The sequence below is a fragment of the Xiphophorus hellerii genome, chromosome 22 (assembly GCF_003331165.1).
Source record: "Xiphophorus hellerii strain 12219 chromosome 22, Xiphophorus_hellerii-4.1, whole genome shotgun sequence".
NCBI classification, from domain to species: Eukaryota; Metazoa; Chordata; class Actinopteri; order Cyprinodontiformes; family Poeciliidae; genus Xiphophorus; species Xiphophorus hellerii.
The window spans coordinates 4,674,754-4,693,882 of NC_045693.1; the positions used below are offsets into that span (position 1 = coordinate 4,674,754).

Below are 19,129 nucleotides of genomic sequence, written 5' to 3' on the forward strand. Positions count from 1 at the left end.
TGAGATTTTCAAATGAGCAAAAACAGAATATTTTAACAGTTGCAATAGCATAAAATATGCATAAGAAGATAGGTACCAATATATTAAGATATAATAAAGATAAATGTAAACAACAGAGTGAATGCTTTTCGTTTTAGGGCAGGTTAAAATAAAGATCATCTTTAAAGGGATGGTTGTGGCAGAAAGTATTGATAAACTTCTTTTAAAGGGGCGGTGTTATGTTCCAGGAACTTAGAGCTATTTTAGAACATTAGTTTTAAAAATCCCATATATATATATATATATATATATATATATATATATATATATATATACAGTACAGTATATATATTGTCAAGAAAATCCGAGCTCATCCCACTTCCCCATGCTGGAGATTTTAGTTTAGCAGTAATAAAAAATAAAGTTATCTTTAAAATGAATCACTCAAGTGACATCTAGGCCCAGCAGTAGACTTAAGTGTCAATAAAATAAATCTGGTTGTGTGTGTTGTTTTGTCTCATGCAAACTTTGCTTTAATTCTACTTTTTTCTATCTAATCATAAGAAATCATAGTCAGTCAGAGAGAGTCATTAAACAGGAAAAGCAGGTTTCCTGGAAAAAGAGGAAGTTTCCAGCCTGCAGATTTATAAAAATAGCTGAGACTATTCCTTATTTTAAAGCATGAAAGTTTGAAAGAATGAAATCTAAAACATTTTGAGTAATTTGATAAGATTCAAAGTAAAATACTTATATTAATAATGGTTTACTTGTAATAATATTTACACGAACATTTGTGGGAACACTTACAAGAAAAACAAGTAACTGTAATTTTAGTATTAAATAATTAGAATCATGTATTATTCTTGGTTTCTTTTCAGAAAAACATCTGTAATAACTCACATTAGGATTATAATAAGTATAATTAATAAGTTATGGTTATAAAATCATAAATGAATGATAAATCAGAGAAGCTGAAGAAAATAAATGTGATATAAGTTATGGTTATAAAATTATAAATGAATGCTAAATCAGAGAAGCTAAAGAAAATAAATGTGATTTTGACATTGAACTTGAAATGGTGTAAAAGGTGTAACTGCAATTAAACATCACTAATATGTTGTAGGTAGATAGTAGGTGAAAGGTGAAAGGAAGGGAAAAAGGGGAACTAACAGGAGAGCAGAGATGATCACCGCCTTATTTAGGTAAAAGGTTGTGCAGGCAATGGACATATGAGGTTGAGCAACTCTGAGACATTAGCACAGACTTCAGGACATAATGTCTGAAGGACAGTGATGGATGTGAGGTCATCTGTCTAAGCAGACAGCCAATGAAAATGCACCAAATGGGTGGATAAACCCTATATAAGGTGGGTGCAAAAGAGGAACCTTTCGTTGGATCCTCCGGGCAGCTTCGAGCCAAGAGATGGACAAAGAACTCTGCAGCTGAAGAAGAGCCGGGGCCACGGAGCCGAAGACTGTCCTTCTCATGGAGACCAACCCGTCAGGCCCACAACCTGTGGCTTCAAATCGCACTTCTCTCATCGGCTGGGTTCAGACCCCAAAGACAAAGATGAAGATAAAGACAAAGGCAAAGACAAAGAAGAAGAACTGGTGCCTTTTTTCCTGCCAGCACCAAGTCCTGTGTGACCTCACCATCCATGCGGAGAAGAAGCTCATCAGACCTACAGAGATTCCTGCCTTCGCCGATCAACATCTTCCTCCTGCTGCAGCACCTTCTTCATCATCAAGCCAGGTCTGGGGTTCGAAACGCCAAACTCCGTCCGTCTCTCTCAAAGGTTCCCTTTTTTTTAGTTCTTAGTATCAGCAGTAGGGAAAGACAGACTAGATGATTGATTTTACTTATTTGATTATTTCTGCTACTGAATTAAGCTGTACTGACCCTTGCAAAAATGCCTTATTAATAAAATATTTAGCATAAAGAAAATCTAAAAGATGTTGTGGACATTCAGTTAATGAGTCACCTTAAAGTTCTTTGATGGTTGTAAAATAGCTATGATGTTTGATTCTGGAGAGGAAAAAGTTTAAAATGTTTTTAGGTTGCTGGTAGCCCAAATTTAAAACGTCATCCTTGGGACTCGCCCGAGTCACTAAAACCTACCTGGTTCAATAACAAATGCAAGTTGTAAAATAGAGAACGAGCGACCGTTAACAGGTGTGCTCTGTGAAACTAGTTGGCTGTAGGCTGCTCAGTCTGGCTAATTCACAGGGGGAAGAAGGGTGGGACACCTGGATGTAGGCCGTCAGAAAACCAGGCGAATCGTTTCTCGAAACCAGCTTAAACAGAGTTTACTTCAGTCCTGGACAGGGTAAATCCCGGCAGATTTAGGAAATTCAATTAACCCGTTAGAAGGAGAGCTGGTAGCACATCTCCCCTCTCAGAAGAGGAAGTAGAGAGTGAGACAGTAGAGACAGAAAGGAGGGGGGGGGTGTTGCGCAACAACAATATATATATACACTGTACATGCAACATGTATATACATGTTGCTTCTTGATTTAAAATCGGGCCTTTGTCTCTTTAAGAACGCTTGCCCTTTCTGAAGCTCCGCCTTCAGGAAGTCATCACAACATGGCTCCTCTATTAACCCTTTAGGAGCATTTTTATGAGCATTTCAATAAGTGGCTCGTATAATGAGCTCAGGAGATGCACAGTTCCAGCAGGTGTTTGCTAATTGCTGTTGGCTAGTCTGAAGGAGCTGAAGGAGGAAAGTTCTCTGCATTTGATGAAAACCTCTTGAAATTAAACATCTTTTCACCTTGATGTAATTTTAACCGATAAACCTTCTGATTTGATTAGTAAAATTATATTTAAGCACAACTGTAAGCTCTGTAACAGACCACATGAAAACTCCTGGCGGACCGGATTTGGCCCGCGGGCCTTAAGTTTGACATGGCTTTCACAAACAGAAAAAAAGGGCAACATTCAAGGTTTGCAGAATTTATTACAATTCCACTATCATAAAGAAAAAGCAGCAGTTAGAGAAATATGTACAAGTCTACAGTTCCTTTTTAAAACACTGGGCCAAGTTTTCAGGTACCAGTCTGGGCTCGTCTCAGCCACCTGGGTTCCCTTTGTGATCCAAACCGTGTGGGTCAGAGAAGCGCTGACAGGCAGGGCTCAGTTTAAGACTTTGTGACATGTTGCATTAGCAGATAACACTGAATATCCTCTGGAAGGTGAAGTGCGAAAAGAGCGAGCTTCTGCTGCCGCGGCTATAAATTAGAGCTATAATTATAATACATGTGCTTGAAAGGTGAGAGCAGCACCCACTGACGACGACGCAATTCAACACTGGAGATGTTTGTCGCTTGCTCTGGTTTACTGGTCTGTGACGGTTGGGTTCACTTACTGTGAACGTAAAAAAAAAAAAAAAGTTCAGGAAGAGGACTGAGTCTTGGAGCAGCTCTGTAACTCTAGACCTTTCAAATTAAGAGCATTACAATGTACGAACAGTTCCTGATCTGGTTGTGTTTGACTTCTACTGTAACCCTGATCCATTTTTACTATTTTCCCCTCCTGGCCAGGTCCTGCTTGGCCTGTAGATGACTGAACGGAGTCCTAACAGTGCTAGTGCAACGAGTTCATGAAGCTGTCCAGGTTGTACTCCGAGTCGTACTGCTGCTGGTCCCACAGCTCCCCGAGGCCGTCCAACACAGACTTTATGGACGCCTTCCCTGAGGTCGATGACGACTGCTCTCCTTTGTCACTCTTGTCATCCTGAAATAATCCAGAAACAAAACCAAAAGGATGAATTAGTCCAAATAGCTAGACAATATTCATCTGGACACTCAGAGAAACAAACTGGGGAAAGAAACTGTCTTGTTTTTGCAAACAGTTTCTGTAGTGTTAATCTGAATGTGAAAGTCTAAACAGTTCATGTCCAGAATATGCGGGATCTGCAGAGACGTGTCAAAAGTCTCACTTTCTACCCTTGTGGAACAAATCAACTCGATTTCTTCAGCTGTTGATGCTATGCATGGCTGTAATAAACATAAAGTAGAGGACTATACATCTCAGAAAAATGGAGTCATCTTCTCCAAGCTAGAGGTTTGGACTAAAAAGCATTTTATGTTTTTACAATTCATAGCATTTTATTTTTTATTATATCTACAACTACTACTCAGTGGTAGTTGTTATTGTGTCTTGTCTCTATGCTGTAACTGCGAAGTAATTTCCCTGCTGGGATGAATAAAGTACTTCTATTCTATTCTCTGGTAAGGCACAGACCACCACCAGTGGATGGCAATGTTCTACCATTCCCATCCCACTCTGGAGCGACCGGCTGCTCCGGGTTGACAGCCCTCCCCTCTGCGCCGGAGGTTTGGACTGTGATTCGCTACGTCACATCAGAACAAATTCAGCAAATGTGTTTCCATCTCCAGTCACCTTGTCCAGAGTGAAGAGGTTGAGCAGCTGGTCTGTGCCCATACTCTGCAGGCTGGTGTTCTCCTGGTTGATGACGGTGTTGGCGATGCTCATCTTGAATTTCTGCAGTCCCATGATCTTCTCCTCCAGCGTACCTCGCGTAATCAGCCGGTAAACGTTCACCACCCGTTTCTGCACAACACAGACGACAGGATGTAGAAGGTGAACCTTAGAGGTGACCCTTCATGCTTCCTTCAACAGGCTAGGAGAGGTCAATGGGCGAAACAAAACTTGTTCTTTACATTTTCTGCACAAAAATCAATCTTAGATGACGAGACTTTAGCTGTTTTAGGGCATCTTGTCACTCGCACGTAAAAATGTCTGCAAACATGTGAAATTATACAACCGTACAACCGTGAAAAGCAGAAGTGGAGCCTCCTGCACAACCAACCCGACTTCAGCAAGAGGCTCTGGATTGTAACACTTGTCTTTTCCAGCAGCCATTGTGCAGCACCTACAGCAGTAAAACCAGCTGACCAAACATACTGGAGCTCAACTTTTGTTGCTAGGCAACATTAACTTATTGTTTAAAAAACAGCTGGGTGCTTTTTTAAAGAGCTTAGGAGGTTTTTAGAAGCAGCAGAAACTGAAATGGAAGTACAAACGTCACGTCTCTCCCCTTTCTAATTTTCTATGAGAGGTCATAAAGCGTCCCGCAGCAGTACCTGTCCTATTCTATGGGCACGGTCCATGGCCTGCAGGTCCCTCATGGGGTTCCAGTCGTGCTCCACAAACACCACAGTGTCTGCGCCGGTGAGGTTCAAACCCAGACCACCGACATGGGTGGTGAGCAGCAGCACATCAATGGAGGGATCGTTGTTAAACCTGAGGAACAGAAAAGAAGACGACGATGATCAGCCTTAGTTATAAACCCATCAACAAACTGAGGATTTGTTCTTCTACCTCAGGCGGGTCAAACTCATTTCATTTTGGGTTATATTAAGATCTTGCATCTTCTTAAAGGGCAGGTTGCACCAGAATATATTGATAAAGCACATTAACAAACTCTTAAAATATTAATGAATAGCTGTCTTTGCATTCAATAAGTACTTCTTAATATTAAATATTTTACATCTTTTCACACTGATCAACCCTTCCAGGAGTTTGCGATTGTTTTTATGAGTTTTTGTAATCAAATACACAAATCTTCTGGTGCAAATTAAAAATATTTACATTTCTGTATTATGTTAAACTTGATTTTTTTTGTTACTCGCCACATCGATCACGGACTGTAACTTGTAATGCAGAGGCAGAAGAGTTGTAAATGTAAGAAATACTGCCACCTGCAGGTGGAAGTTGGCATCACTGAACCCAATAATTTTATAAACAGTTATTTTAGATAAACAGTTATTCATTAGTGCACTAAAATCTATGTTTTTCAGAATTGTGAGACTAAAGGAACTAATTGATGTAATGCAACTCATTTTCATTTTGGATCATATCAAGATCATGAAATAGTCCCTAATATTTTGCAATGAAAATCTAATTTTCTGGTGCCAACTTCTAAATATTTGCATTTCTGTATGATGTTAAAGGTGACTTTTTGTTACTCGCCACTTTGATCACGGGCTGTAACTTGACGCAAGTAATACTGAGGCAGCAGTGTTGTTAAGGTAAGAACTACCGTCACCTGCAGGTGGGAGTTAGAATCACTTACACATGATTTTTGACAATTTTTATGGAAAATTTACAATAAAGTGGGATTTGTACAAGAAAATGTGTTGAGTTTGTTTGGATTTTTGCAGAATTGTGAAAAACTGGAGGTACTGATTGATAGAAAGGCCACATAAAAAGCTGCTGCGATCCGGACTTGGCCCCAGAGCCTCATGTTTGACGCAGGTGGAGTACCTGGAGACGATGGAGTGGCGCTGGCCGGCCGGCACGCTGCCGTCCAGCCGCAGGTAGGTGACGGTGGGCAGTTTGGGCTTCAGCAGGTCGTGCTCCACGATGTCCAGCATGCTCTTCAGTTGACAGAAGATGAGAACGCGATGCTGCGCCACCACCGCCTCCGTCCCGCCTTCCGCTCCTCCGCCGCCGCCAAGACCGCAATCCAGTAGCAGCTGGAGAGCGAGAGCACGTCAGAACCGCACCGACATAAAAAATAAAAATAAAAAGAAACACTTAACGGCGCCTCAGCACTCTACCTGTTTGAGAGCAGAGAGCTTCGGCGCGTGCTGAATGTCACGCAGGTTGGAGTTCTGACACGCCAGCTGATCCGTGATGCGATTGTACTCCGGATGCTGCGGCGTCAGAACCAGGTTTGGGTGGTTGCAGAGCTTCCGCAGGTACTGCAGCGCCTTAAGGACAGGAAGTCGGGTTACAGCGCGGTCACAACAGAAAGCAACACAATGCAGCAGCCAACTCAAATCTGGAGCAGTAGGAAAATAATGGTGGGCGATTTGGACTTAAAGTTTTACTGCAATATTTTGTGGTACGATAAACGTGAAGATAACCAATTATTGCTTATTTTTTAGGTAACACTATGGCTGCATGACAGCAACTGTGGTCACAGAAGACAAACACAAGCATTGCACTTGAAAAATATTCCCACTTCTTCAGGACACCAGTCACAAAAATAGTTTATTTGTATCACTAGTCACATATTGACAAATTTACTGATACTTTCATTGGATGAAATAGTAAATCTAACAATCCCAACAATACGGACAGTTTTGAAGTTTCAAACATTAACTGGAATTTATTGTGACAGCAATAAATCAAAATTCTTATGACAATAAATTAAGATAAATGATAAATACGATTAATTCACAAACGTAAAGGAAAATGACAATTTTTGTAGAGTAATGATCTGAAAAGCATGAAAATCTTTGCAAGAAAAAGAACGGACAGGATCAGTCAAAGAGCGTCTGACGTTGCAAGACTTGAAAGTTAAAGTTCAAATTCTTAATTAAATTTAAATCTGGACTTCGACTAGACCATTCTCACATACAAAAATGCTTTAAGGTTCGGGTCTATATTCAGTTTGATAAACTTCTTCTCCAATATTTCCTCTGCCTACATCCCCCAGAATGCCATGCGGCTCTGGAACAGGCTCCAGTGAAATGATCAGGTTCCATAAAAACGTTAATTTTTCTATTGATATTGATCCCATGTCTATTACAATAAACAAACTGAAGTTTGCATTAAAAAAAAGTCTCGGTACCTGGAAGACGTGACCCGTAGCCTTCAGCTTGGGCTTCTCCTCTTCCTCACCGGAGGCTGCAGAGATGCTGTCCTCCACGCTGGCTTTGGCTCGAGACTTCGCAAAGTCTTCGTAGAGCTGAACCTGTGAGAGCATTCAGGGTTTTAACAGATCAGACAAGAATAGAACAAAAAAGAAAAAGCGACATTTTGCATGTTGAAGGCAACAGAATGAAGAACTTCAGAGAAAACAACTGGAAACAAATAAAGAGAATAAATGTTAGTCTGTTAAGAACAGCCGGATATCTGAACGCATCCTTCAACCCTGACTCCTGCAAAAAAAGGAAGGAAGGAAGGAAGAACAGAAGGAAAGAAGTAAGGAAGGCAAGAAAAGGAAATAAGGAAAGAAGGTTAGTTGGAAGGAAGGACAGAAAGACAAAAGGAAGGAAGTCAGAAAAGAAGGAAAGTAAGCAGCCGGTCGGGTTCTAAGGACTGACTTATTTTAATCGAAGATGTTTAAAATATGCAGGACGATTTCGTTTCCCTGCTGGAAACAACCTGAAAACTAATTCGCGTTTAACTCCCAGGTGCTTTTCCAGCTGATCTGAGACTTTTGTCCCAAATGGGACAAAAACCAGTTTTCTGTTCACTGCAATCTTCAGTCTGGCCTGAAGAGGTCCCCAAATCACACCAGCTGCTGTTTTATACATTTCAGCTCTTTCTATTACCTAGAACGGTAGTGGAACATGTTGGATTTCTTTAAGTGATTCTACATTTAAGTATTTAAAAGTTAATAACTAACGGAGAGAGCCCACGTACCTGCAGAGGGCTGAGAGTGCAGTAATAGTCCTGGATTATTTTAGGAGGAAGGTCTTGGAGCACATCCTCCTTCATCCTCCTCAGAAGGAACGGCAGAACCTGCCGATGAAGAGCCTCCATGGCGAGGACGCCTGGCAGGAGGAGAAACGCATCAGCAGTTTAAAACGGAGAAAATAAAGTTAAATTTTAGCCCGAAAAGACAAATGTAAAAGTTTCTCTACAACATTCATGATGACATTTCACAATTTCTACATTAAACAATAATTTATAAACAAATTCAGTTTCTAAAGAATAAAATAGAAGGAAGGAAGGCAAGGACACGAGGGAGGGCAGGAAGCAAATGAGGGAGGGAAGAGAGGAAGGAAAAAAGGAAAAAGAATGAAGGAAAGAAAGCAAGCAGTAAGGAAGGCAGGAAGGGAATTAGGGTTGAAACGATTCCTTGAGTGATTCGAATACCTCGATAATTAAAATTCCTCCAGGAAAATTTATCTGCCTCGAAGCTTTGTTAATTTATGTTTATTTAGCGCACTGTGTTCCAGCTGGGTTATTACTTGTGTTGCTCACTTCTGCCTGAGTTGTTGACGAAAGCTAAGCGTTAGCAGCATAACGTCCAGTTTTCAAGTTCGGCCTGGGAGGATTTTATTGATTCATGATAATGTCTGGGTCTTTGTCGTTTTTCGGGAGACCAATATGCATCCTTAAAATGACTGGCGTGATGCCTGGAGTACGGCAGTTTTTCTCCTCCTGGAGCTGCTGCCTGGTGGCCGGTGTTCAGAGCGAACGAGCGCTAAAGGTGTATTTATGCAGGTGAGCGGATAGACTGAACACTGCGGGCGGCTGCGCATTAGATGATTAACCTAAGTGTAGCTTTACGGACGAACCGGAAAATTTATTTCATATCATCCCGGTCTCAACAAATGTGTGGCGGAGCTCATGGTGGCGGCACGTAGCTGGTAGATGAGTTTCTGTGTGTGACGAACGAAGGAGTCAAATCCCGTCGCTAACATAAACACAAAGCTATAAATGTCTGGGCAAGGTGAGAGTTCATCTATTAAACTGACTGAAGATGAATACATTAACAAAAACCTGGATTACAGACATTTTTTAGTATTTGTGGGCTTGTCTATTATTAAACTGAATATAATTTCAGAGTTTTGTATAATTTTCTTCAGGTTAATTTTCTAAACTACAGAAAAGTTATTGTTAGGGAAGCTCAACTGAAAAATTGGACTGACGTTGATATGTGATAGTAATACTGCTGCTATGCTAGATTTACCTATGTTTTATTAGATTTTTTATCCGATTACTCAATTAATCGTAAGAATAATCGATAGATTACTCGATTACTAAAATATTTGTTTACAACAGCCCTAAAGGGAATGAAGGAAAGCAAGCAAGAAGGAAGGACAGGAATCAGAAGGGAAGGAAAAAAGGAAAGAAGGAAGGCCGGCAGGCATGCTGGTAGGTTTAGACAACGTTTCCCCTTCTCCTCTCCAACCTTTCAGTCATTTTATTCAACCTGAATTATTGTTCCAGGCTGCGTTGGACCGTTACATTCTGGGAACACGACTTACCAGCTTCCTGTTCTCTGGATGAGCTCTTGGCGTCGCGGCTGGCCAGGATGGGTTTCCCGTAGCGAGCGGCGAACTGGCGTTCTGTTCCCAGGAAGCCGGGCATCAGGAAGTCGAAGAGCGACCAGAGCTCCAGGACGTTGTTCTGCAGAGGAAGCGCAAGGTTTCAGTGGATCCACCAGGGGGAGCCGATGCTTCCTCTGAGGACTCACCTGGATGGGCGTTCCCGACAGGATGACCCTGAAGTTAGCCGCTAGCTGCTTGATGGCTTTGGACAGTTTGGTTTTCCCATTCTTGATCACATGACCCTCATCCAGGATGCAGTAATTAAATTTTATATTTCTGTTAAAAAATAAAAAACAGACATTTGTTATAATGGAATAATTCTAAGCCAGAGGTTTCCTAAATGCGGCTTGGGGCCATTTGTGGCCCTTAGACTATTTTCTGCGGCCAAAACTGCAGTTCAAAAATGATACAAATTTAGATGCAGATGGAGACTTTTAGTTTGTAATAATTTACATAATTTTCTTACATGGGAAAATGTAAAGTACAACACAAAGTATTTATCCTTTTATAACCACGTTTAAACCAAACTTAACTTTTCTTGAAAAGCCAACTTTGCTGTAAATCATCTTTTATTCTTTCTTAAACTTCACTAAATCTAGCAAACGGTTTGATAGAAAGTGACCCAAATCTTATTACTGAAATTTATTCAATCAAACCCAAAAGAAATAGAAAACTAGATGCATTTCTTTTTAATACAGCAAACAGGCAAAATTAAAGTAGAAGTAGTAAATTTATGCCAAAAAACTAATTGAGAGTAATCTCAGAAATTTTCTAGAAAAAAGAAGGAAATTTCTGAGCTCTAAAAGTTGAAGATTTACGAGGGGGAAAAAATTTTTGACATGTATACAAAAGACTTTCTGAAATTCAAATGTTTTTCTAGAAAATATCTGAGTTTTTGGCAGAAATTTACTCCTTTTTGCAAAAGGAGTAAAATTTACTATTTTAATTTTAAAGATATTTTTAAAGAGATTTCAAAATCCCTTTAAAGTTTTTGCTCTACAATAAATATCAGTCTACTTCATTTGCTTGATTTTAGGTGGGGTTTTTTTTTTTTACATTTGAATCTACAATTTTGGCAAAAAGTTCGGACACCCCTGCTCTACGTAAAATGTGAAGAGACTTGGAGGATCCTCACCTGAAAAAGTCGATGTCGTTCCGCACGACATCATAAGAAGCGACTACAAGGTTGTGTTTTTTCACTTGATGCTGCAACCTGAAACACAAGACCTCGGTTAGTCATCCAAGTGTTGGCTTTATGAAAAAAAAAAGAAACGTTTTCCTTGCTTGTTCAGTCCTGCAGGGTAAGCCTTAGTCATGCTCCTGCGGCTAGCTGACGGATGCTCACCGCATTCGCTCCGTGGGAGGTCCGGTGTAGTGCAGCGGGTTGAGGAACTCTTTGGAGCAGAACTTGGCCACTTCGTCCACCCAGTGGCCCGTTAGCGTGGGCGGACACACCACCAGCGAGGGCAGGGGGCTGCAGTCTGCTGCCTTGGTCTTCGCATATTCCTGAGCCCTGAAAAGCACAAAGTTAGCATCAGAGCTTCAAAAACGGACAGAAGAAGCATTTTTCATAAATGAGATCTCAATGAATGAAGTTATATTTCAGAGCCGTTACAAAGCTCAGACCTTTATGGGAATTTGTAGCCATGGAAACAGGAGTTGGATGTTTTGTTTATAAGCTTCAGGTAAACTTGAGTGTTTAATCAAACTCTGGTTTGCTACCCTGGATAGTTTGGTTTTTTGGGGAAGTGTGAACGCACAGTCAAACTAAAAAAACAAACTCTGGTCCGCCTGCAGACCTCTGTCTCTGTTTGGTTGAAGTGAACTCTGATATGGTTTGAATGCATATGTGAACGCCAAACGCAACAGAGACCCCTCCAGAAGCAGGTAGTAGACTACAACGCAGGGCATTCTGGGTAAATACAACCAAAACAAACGCTCTAGTTTAGTCCTAGCAGGAGAAATGGCTCCAGATAAATTCTGACTTCCTCTGTGGCTTTTGTGTCATTTCCTTCACTGGTACTTGGTGCAACAGTTGTTTTATTTTATTTTATTAAAAGTTTTTGGTTTGTTTCACATAATGCAGTGAAAATGGAACAACTGTTGAAATTTAAGTCTCCAACTGGACCGAGTTTACTGGACTATCAGGTGTGAAAACGTGCAACATGACAGATTGTGATGAAGAAGTAGGGGAGCTGTAAATGTGCTCAAATTGAAAGTGGGGATAATTTATAAGCTCTTTTAACAAAAACAAAACAAAATCTGTTTCTTTTCCACTAAGTGGTACGGCAGGAGTCGGTGCGTTGTGCTCCCATAATCCTTCGTATTCAGAAAAGTGTTTCCACCGCCAGCTGGCCTCACTGGGAAGGAGGAGATGAACCCAAACATGCAACACTGCATCATAGCTATGCGACAACAAACCTGACGCACTGTAGCAAATTTCAGCAACAAGGCAATTCAGTGTTTCGCATCGTAAAAAATATACAGTGATGTTTTTCTGTCCACTAATCTATGAACTGTGTTGTGTGATGCAGAAGTTGTAGTAATTCAGAGTGTGTGTGACGGGAGTCTTTAATTCAAATGTAGTTTTCTTTGCAACAAAACCTTTGTTCAAAGCAACAGTTACTTTGTTTTTATCATGTAACATCGTTTAACTGCTGTCCTTGATTAAATAAACCTGAACTGAGCACCTGAGGTACTGATCTCCTGCCAGAATGCAGATGGACTGCAGCGTCTTCCCCAGGCCCATGTCGTCACAGAGGATACCGTGCAGCTTGTATTTGTTCAGGAACGCCAGCCAATTCACGCCGTCCTGCAGGACACAGCAGCAGGTTTGTGTTCTAATCTCCAAACAACCTGATCTACAAAAAGTTAATCTCATTTAGTTTAAAATGTAAAACTCAGATCACAAAGTAATGTAGAACTCATTCAGTTTCTATTCAACTTCTATTTTTAAATAAAACATGGATTCGCTAAAAAAAAAACCAAACAAGAGTTAATATATAATATCCACAAATATTCAGGGAAGGTTTAGTGGAAGGTAAAACTGTAGTAGAGTGAGAAAATTATGCATTTTTTTTTACTTTTATGATGCTCCATACATTTCATCAACAGGATAACTGTCCACATTCATCCAACTGGACATGCCAACGGTGCTGCAGGCTAACAACAAAGCTAATTCTGGAAAATGACACTTGTAGTTTAAGCTCCTTAACTCTCTGTCCGTTTTATTTCTTATCCAAGTGAGTAAGAAATCACTTTTTTCCTGTTTCTACTTTTTATTTTATATCTTTATTAATTTCAAACTAATTCATTTTTCATCTGCTGCTCAGACAGCTGACAAACGGCTCACCTGCTGATACTTCCTGAGCTCGGCTTTAATCGGCACAGGGATCTTATAGTTCTCCAACTTCCTGCCGTCCAGCAGCTGCTCCAGAAACTGACGCTCTCTCGCTTTCTGTTGGATCAAGTCGGCTGACATGGCCGGCGGGTCTGGTATTCCTGCCTGCGATTAAGTATGATGAAGTCATTTGATAGTTTTCAGTTCTTTTACCAACAATAAAGATTTAAATTGATAACCCGGAAGAACGTACCTCCAGAGGCACCAGGCGGATTAACGTAGCGAAGCACTGAGTGGCCATAAAACGAATACTGTCGCTGGGGTCGCTCATGCGGCCCAGAACGGGAACAACCAGCAGCACGATGTAGGGAACGATGTCGACGTCCAGCTGCTCCATCACACCTGGAGAGCGTTGGTTAAGGGAACAAACACGCAGAAAAAACTAACATTTCCAAAATGTTGTGATTAAATGTTGACTTTACATCTGACTGGTGTAAATCCAATTTTATTGATTAATCCAATGTTTGTTTTTTCAAGGTTTTATTTGTGAAAAATGTGGATGTTTTTCACCAGTCCTTAGGTTTCCATAGTTCAGTGATGTCAGCACGCCATGGCGGCCATCTTGTTTCACAAGCGTGTTTTACAGCTTCCATTTATGTGGACAAAGATTTTTTTATTATTCAAGACAAAGTTAAAATAAAACAAGAATAAAGTCATAATATTACCAGAGTAACATTGTGACACATCAGTGTGTCCCAGTAAATTTTTCTGGACAATAAATTGCCCCAGAAGTTATCGCAATAAGAGATAAAATTGTTTCGAGGCCATTTTCAAGTAATATAAATGAATATAAATAAACTTTAAATTTTAGTGAACATTTAACACAGGAAGACATTTTAAATATCCAAAATAAATAAAACAAATAATAAAGTCTCTGTGAACAAAATTGTCCAAAGAGGACAATTTTGAGAGCAAAGCAGCAGACTGAAGATTTTTATTGTCCAGTTTTTGGTAGACATAAGAAAAAAAAAAAAATCACGCAAATGTAAATTATTGAGCTCATTTTAATTAACCATCTTATTAACTGATTTATTGCTTATTGCGACAGGCCTATGTTTTTCTCTACGTTTTTCTCATAATTTTAGGACAAGCATTTGGTAAAATTGCATCTTTATTCTGCTAATATTATGACTATATTCTCGTCATTAAACAAAAATTCTGTCTGGCCCTGTTGGTCCGTAATCCAACTCACAAAAGGGATCATTGGAATAAAAGCAACTTTCTGAAAATATATTGTGTAATTTGTAATTTCTTTATTAGAAAAGAAATAAAAAAATGTAAATATCAATTAAAATCGAATCTGGTATGAGAAAGGTTTTATTTGCTGTGAATCACTTTAGTAAGCTGAGGTTGTTGAAAATGTGGTTGATGGATAAACTTTGACTTGATTTCAGTGAAGGATACAAGCCAGCGCTTCGATGGCGCCCTCCTGTTTCGTGCAGTCGTCGATAGCAGCTAACCAGTGGAGCACAGACTCCAGGAAACTGTTCATGGTCTCCAGTGTGGCTATCTTACTGAGCACGCCCACACAGCGCGCGGCCATGTGCCGCACCGCTGTGTACGGGTGCTGCAGGCATGTAAACAAATGAGGTAGGTGTTCCAGTAACTAGAAGGAATAAGAGTGGAGAGGTGAATGGTTGGAGATATTTGGGTCAAAAACAGCAGCATGTAACTGGGATTGCAAGAAGTTTCTGACTAAAGCCTGTTCTCATTTAACCGGTTAATGTCCGGTTCTGGTCTGGTCGGGTTGTCTCCATTGGCAGGGTGTTTCCCTTACTGGGTAGGAATGTAAAATCTCCAAAATCTCACAGTGTATTTGTGTGTTGCAGGTTGCCCCATCGTAATGTAAATTCAGAGGATCAATGAATTCAATCTGCTTCCCCGTGGTTGGCACGCTTCTGCTAACGCGCCAATAACAGAGCTAATTTCTTATTTGTTGCCTTTTCTAATTTTGAAAACATTCAGCACACTTAGCTTCCACTAAATTAATTTCTTGTGACTTTTTTGTAAATTTTCCATCAAGTAAAATCTGACATCTGAGTTAAAGTTTCAGACATCAATTGTTAATTCTTTATGTAGTTATGGTTTATATTCATGCTCTTATTTTGAAGGGGGAGAAAACTTTATGCAGCAGCTCCAATTCCCCTCCTCACATTCTTAGTGGAACAAGTATTTTTGTCTAGTTTCTAGTGCAAATATCTTAGTAAACTTGAATTAAGACTAAACTAATTTAAACGCAACTTATCAGCAAAATATAGGAGCTTGTTTTAAGTAAATAATTCCTTAATATTGGAAAAAATAATTGATCCATTAGCAGATTATTTCACTAAAAACATAGGGAAATTGTCTTGTTATAAGTTAACTTATCTGCCGATTGAACCTGGTACTTCTTCACCAATGTTAAGGCTTTATTTACTGAAAACAAGCTCCTATATCTTATTAAAAAGATAAAAGTGTAATAAGATATTTGCACTAGAAGTGAGACTTGAAATACTAAATAGATTTTATGTTTTTGCAGTGTTAGGGTTAGCACAACCAATTTTTAGTTGCGGTGTCCACCAATGATGCTACCAATCAAATCGCTTGAAGTGGTTCCAAAACACGGGAAAGAACCGTGCAGAATCTGCCAACAGAGACGAATCTGACTGAGGAAGAACCGGTTAAAAAGCAGAAGGGGCTTGGTAGCATCACAAACGACACTACAGGAGAGATAATGAACCATCAGTCTTACCAAAGGTCGAAGTTCACCCGCCATGGCTCCAGCCATGACTTCCAAAACTTGCAGAGAGTTGACCAATTCCTGAGCTGCCGCATCGCCTCTCTCCAGCTGGGCCTGCCTGTCTAAAACACAAACAGGACACACATTGGTTCAGAAGAACAAATACTGAAACAATCTGGAGAGTTTACCACTGAAAACTGGACAAAACAAAACAGACTCAAATTCCTTTTATGATTTTGAGTCCTGAAGGCCTAAAATCTGGAACCTGCATAATTATGAAATTACCAACATATTGTATACAAGTTTATTGCAAAAACTACGCCGACAGCCAAACAGCCTACGTACCAATGCAAAGGTTCTCCTTGGCGACCGCCTTCAACGGTCCCACCGTGTTTTCCCAGAGGTACGGCAGACTCCTGTTGAGGTCCGCACCAAAGTGCTTAGCAACGGTCGTTAGGGCAAACTCCGCTCCTCGTCTTTGAACAAGAAACTGCTTCTTGTTCTTTAAAAAGAAGAAAGAAAACAGTTCATAGAGAATCTGCTGCTGATGGGTGTGAGAAAACGTGCGTCCGTCTTTACCTCATCGTTATCGGAGCTTATTGTGCTGCCAGGAGGAAGCTCCGTCACCGGGGCTTTCGGCGCCTTCGGTGTCGGACCTCTTTTACTTGTAATTGCAAACGCGGCCCGTTGGTGGCGGTACAGAGTGATGATCCCCTGGGTTTTGTTGACCATGTGATGCATGCCATCTCTTTCCAGCCCACCTCCTTAGATATTGAGACACAGAAATGCTGCACATAATAAAGCTGAAGTATGTAACTTTTATAAAAAAAGATATTTATGAGACAGTTAATCTCTGATAATCTCCCAGTGCTAACTAGAAATAACCAATCAATGCGTCTTTTGCATGCCAGAAAAAAACTTTTGCACTCTTTTGGAAAAGAGCAGTTAGTCTGAGTGCCGCATTTTGGATTAGACAAATGTTAGCGACAGAAAGGGAAGCAATAAAAATTTGCGGAGGTGTGGTTTTCATTTTATTCATTTGTTAAAGATACAAAACTCAGATGAAGAAAATTAAATATAGATTTGTGTGACTCTGGAAAATAAGATTAAAGAAACTGTTGGTGTGTGGAAATAAAATTGGGATTTTTCTTGTGTTATTTCCTCTTTTTGTTAGCCTTCTTATCCGTTTGGTCATTTATTTCTGATCTAAATGTTGAATCAAATGTTTATTCATTTACGAGCCATTAGAACTCATGCAAACTTGGACTGTGTGTGAATTATATCTCTATTGTTACTAAGAATATAACAAATGTATGAATATTTCCTATAAAAATTCAAATAAATGTTTTAAAAAAGAAACAACCAATCATAGCCAGGAGGCGGGTCTTAGCGCTGTCAATCATTCTCCATGTGGCGCTGATCTCTGCAGAACTTATTGTGAATCCTAAGACTAGTTAGCATAGCCACTAATGACAGCAGATTAACAGTTTTTCTGTAACCATCTGTGCATGAGGATGATTGACAGCACTAAGCTCCTCCTCCTGGCTCTGATTGGTTGTTTTTGGTCAGGAGCATATAGCAATAGGATGGGAGGATGTGGAAGAGATCGATATGTTCACAGATTATCTGGTTCATATTAACCCTTCCAGGCCGTACGCGTCAGTGACAACGCAGCCAAATTTGCAGTACCGTAATTCCGCCACACTTTGCGCTATCTGAAAAATTTGAACGGTTTCTGAAAGGGAAGACGTTGCGCTTTCCAGCCGATATCGTGTTATTATGGTAATTTCACTCCCGCCGTAGCAGGGATTGAAACTAATATGAGGGGCATGCTTTTAATAGACGGTAAATTGCGAAAATAACTTGCTAGATATCGAAAGCTCCAGTTATGACAAAATGGACAAATATATTTACTCACAGAATGTTTAAAGAACTTCGTACAATTGAAATGAGCAAAAATATCCAATTGGAGATTTGTTACAATATGGTGACAGTTTTAACAAATATGTAAAAAACATGTTTATAAAAGTTCCTTACTGCAGCTTTAATGTTCTGATTTTTCTAGTTAATGATCTCTCCAAACCTTTAGCCTGCTCTTGCGCTGTGGGAACGGGACAAGCGGACGAGGGCGTGGCCGAGGGGTCCATGCACGCCGAAGCACAGAGGTTTTTGATAATCTTTGGGTTGGGGCACGGCGAGCGGACGGCGCACTGCCGCAGCAGCTTGGCTATGAACGAAGCGGCATAACTCTGGATCAGGGTGTTCTCCTCCTTCTTGACCGTCTCCATGAGTGGCCGCACCAAAGGGTTGAGCTTGCCGGGAAGCACTTCCAGGTTGATGGCGGCGCAGGCGGTGAACATGTGGACGCGCAGATGCAGCTGCTGCCATTCCGTGTTGGTCTCCATCACCGTAGACTGGGCTTGCTGTCGTTTGCTTTCTAGCGCCAGCCACTGCTTGGACTTCACGTTCATACCTGCCGTCGTCTCTGTGAAGATGGTGGTAACCTAGGCAACGAGAAAGAAGAAGTTTTATTTTAACAGGGACAAACTGGATTAATATAGCATTTTCTACCCACAACAACACATACAGTACATGGGATACCTGATTATCAAAGCTAACTTAGCTGCTTGGCTAATTTATTTGGCTAGCACCTTCATACATGGTAAATTTAAGAGTTTTGCAGGAAAATTGGTTAGAAAACCCCATAAAGCACGAAACCAAACATCAAAAAGAAAAAATCATTTGCATGAAAGCTTAACAGAAATAGCTACAACAGTGTCACATTGTTAACTTGTAGCTTTAGCATAGCTAGCATGTGGCATCATTTGACATTTCCAAGCCTCATAGACAAACTAACTGGGAATAAGGCTTTTGTTTTTAACTTGTCAGCTAAAGAGACAGGTTAAAAACAGATTTATTTTAAGCTGATGATAAAAATAAAGCTTTTTTCTGTCTTGTCTCGCTGTGTTAGCAGAGCTTCGACCTTACAGC

General features: G+C 40.3%; 1 protein-coding gene across 1 annotated transcript in view; it reads right to left on the reverse strand.

The window, feature by feature from the left end:
- Positions 1-2,918: 2,918 nt before the first annotated feature.
- The window catches only part of btaf1 (BTAF1 RNA polymerase II, B-TFIID transcription factor-associated), a 33,766-nt gene continuing 17,555 nt past the window's right edge, over positions 2,919-19,129 (reverse strand). Inside the window, exons 20-38 of the mRNA XM_032553316.1 lie at positions 18,222-18,642; positions 16,718-16,902; positions 16,484-16,640; positions 16,151-16,260; positions 14,824-15,025; positions 13,613-13,761; positions 13,372-13,524; positions 12,710-12,831; positions 11,365-11,532; positions 11,155-11,232; positions 10,166-10,295; positions 9,957-10,098; positions 8,383-8,513; positions 7,586-7,708; positions 6,567-6,719; positions 6,271-6,482; positions 5,088-5,247; positions 4,384-4,554; positions 2,919-3,714 (exon numbers count right to left, since the gene is read on the reverse strand). Coding sequence (XP_032409207.1) covers positions 3,565-3,714; positions 4,384-4,554; positions 5,088-5,247; positions 6,271-6,482; positions 6,567-6,719; positions 7,586-7,708; positions 8,383-8,513; positions 9,957-10,098; positions 10,166-10,295; positions 11,155-11,232; positions 11,365-11,532; positions 12,710-12,831; positions 13,372-13,524; positions 13,613-13,761; positions 14,824-15,025; positions 16,151-16,260; positions 16,484-16,640; positions 16,718-16,902; positions 18,222-18,642 — 3,117 coding nt within the window. The 3' untranslated portion in view covers positions 2,919-3,564. The remainder of the gene's footprint in view (positions 3,715-4,383; positions 4,555-5,087; positions 5,248-6,270; positions 6,483-6,566; positions 6,720-7,585; positions 7,709-8,382; positions 8,514-9,956; positions 10,099-10,165; positions 10,296-11,154; positions 11,233-11,364; positions 11,533-12,709; positions 12,832-13,371; positions 13,525-13,612; positions 13,762-14,823; positions 15,026-16,150; positions 16,261-16,483; positions 16,641-16,717; positions 16,903-18,221; positions 18,643-19,129) is intronic.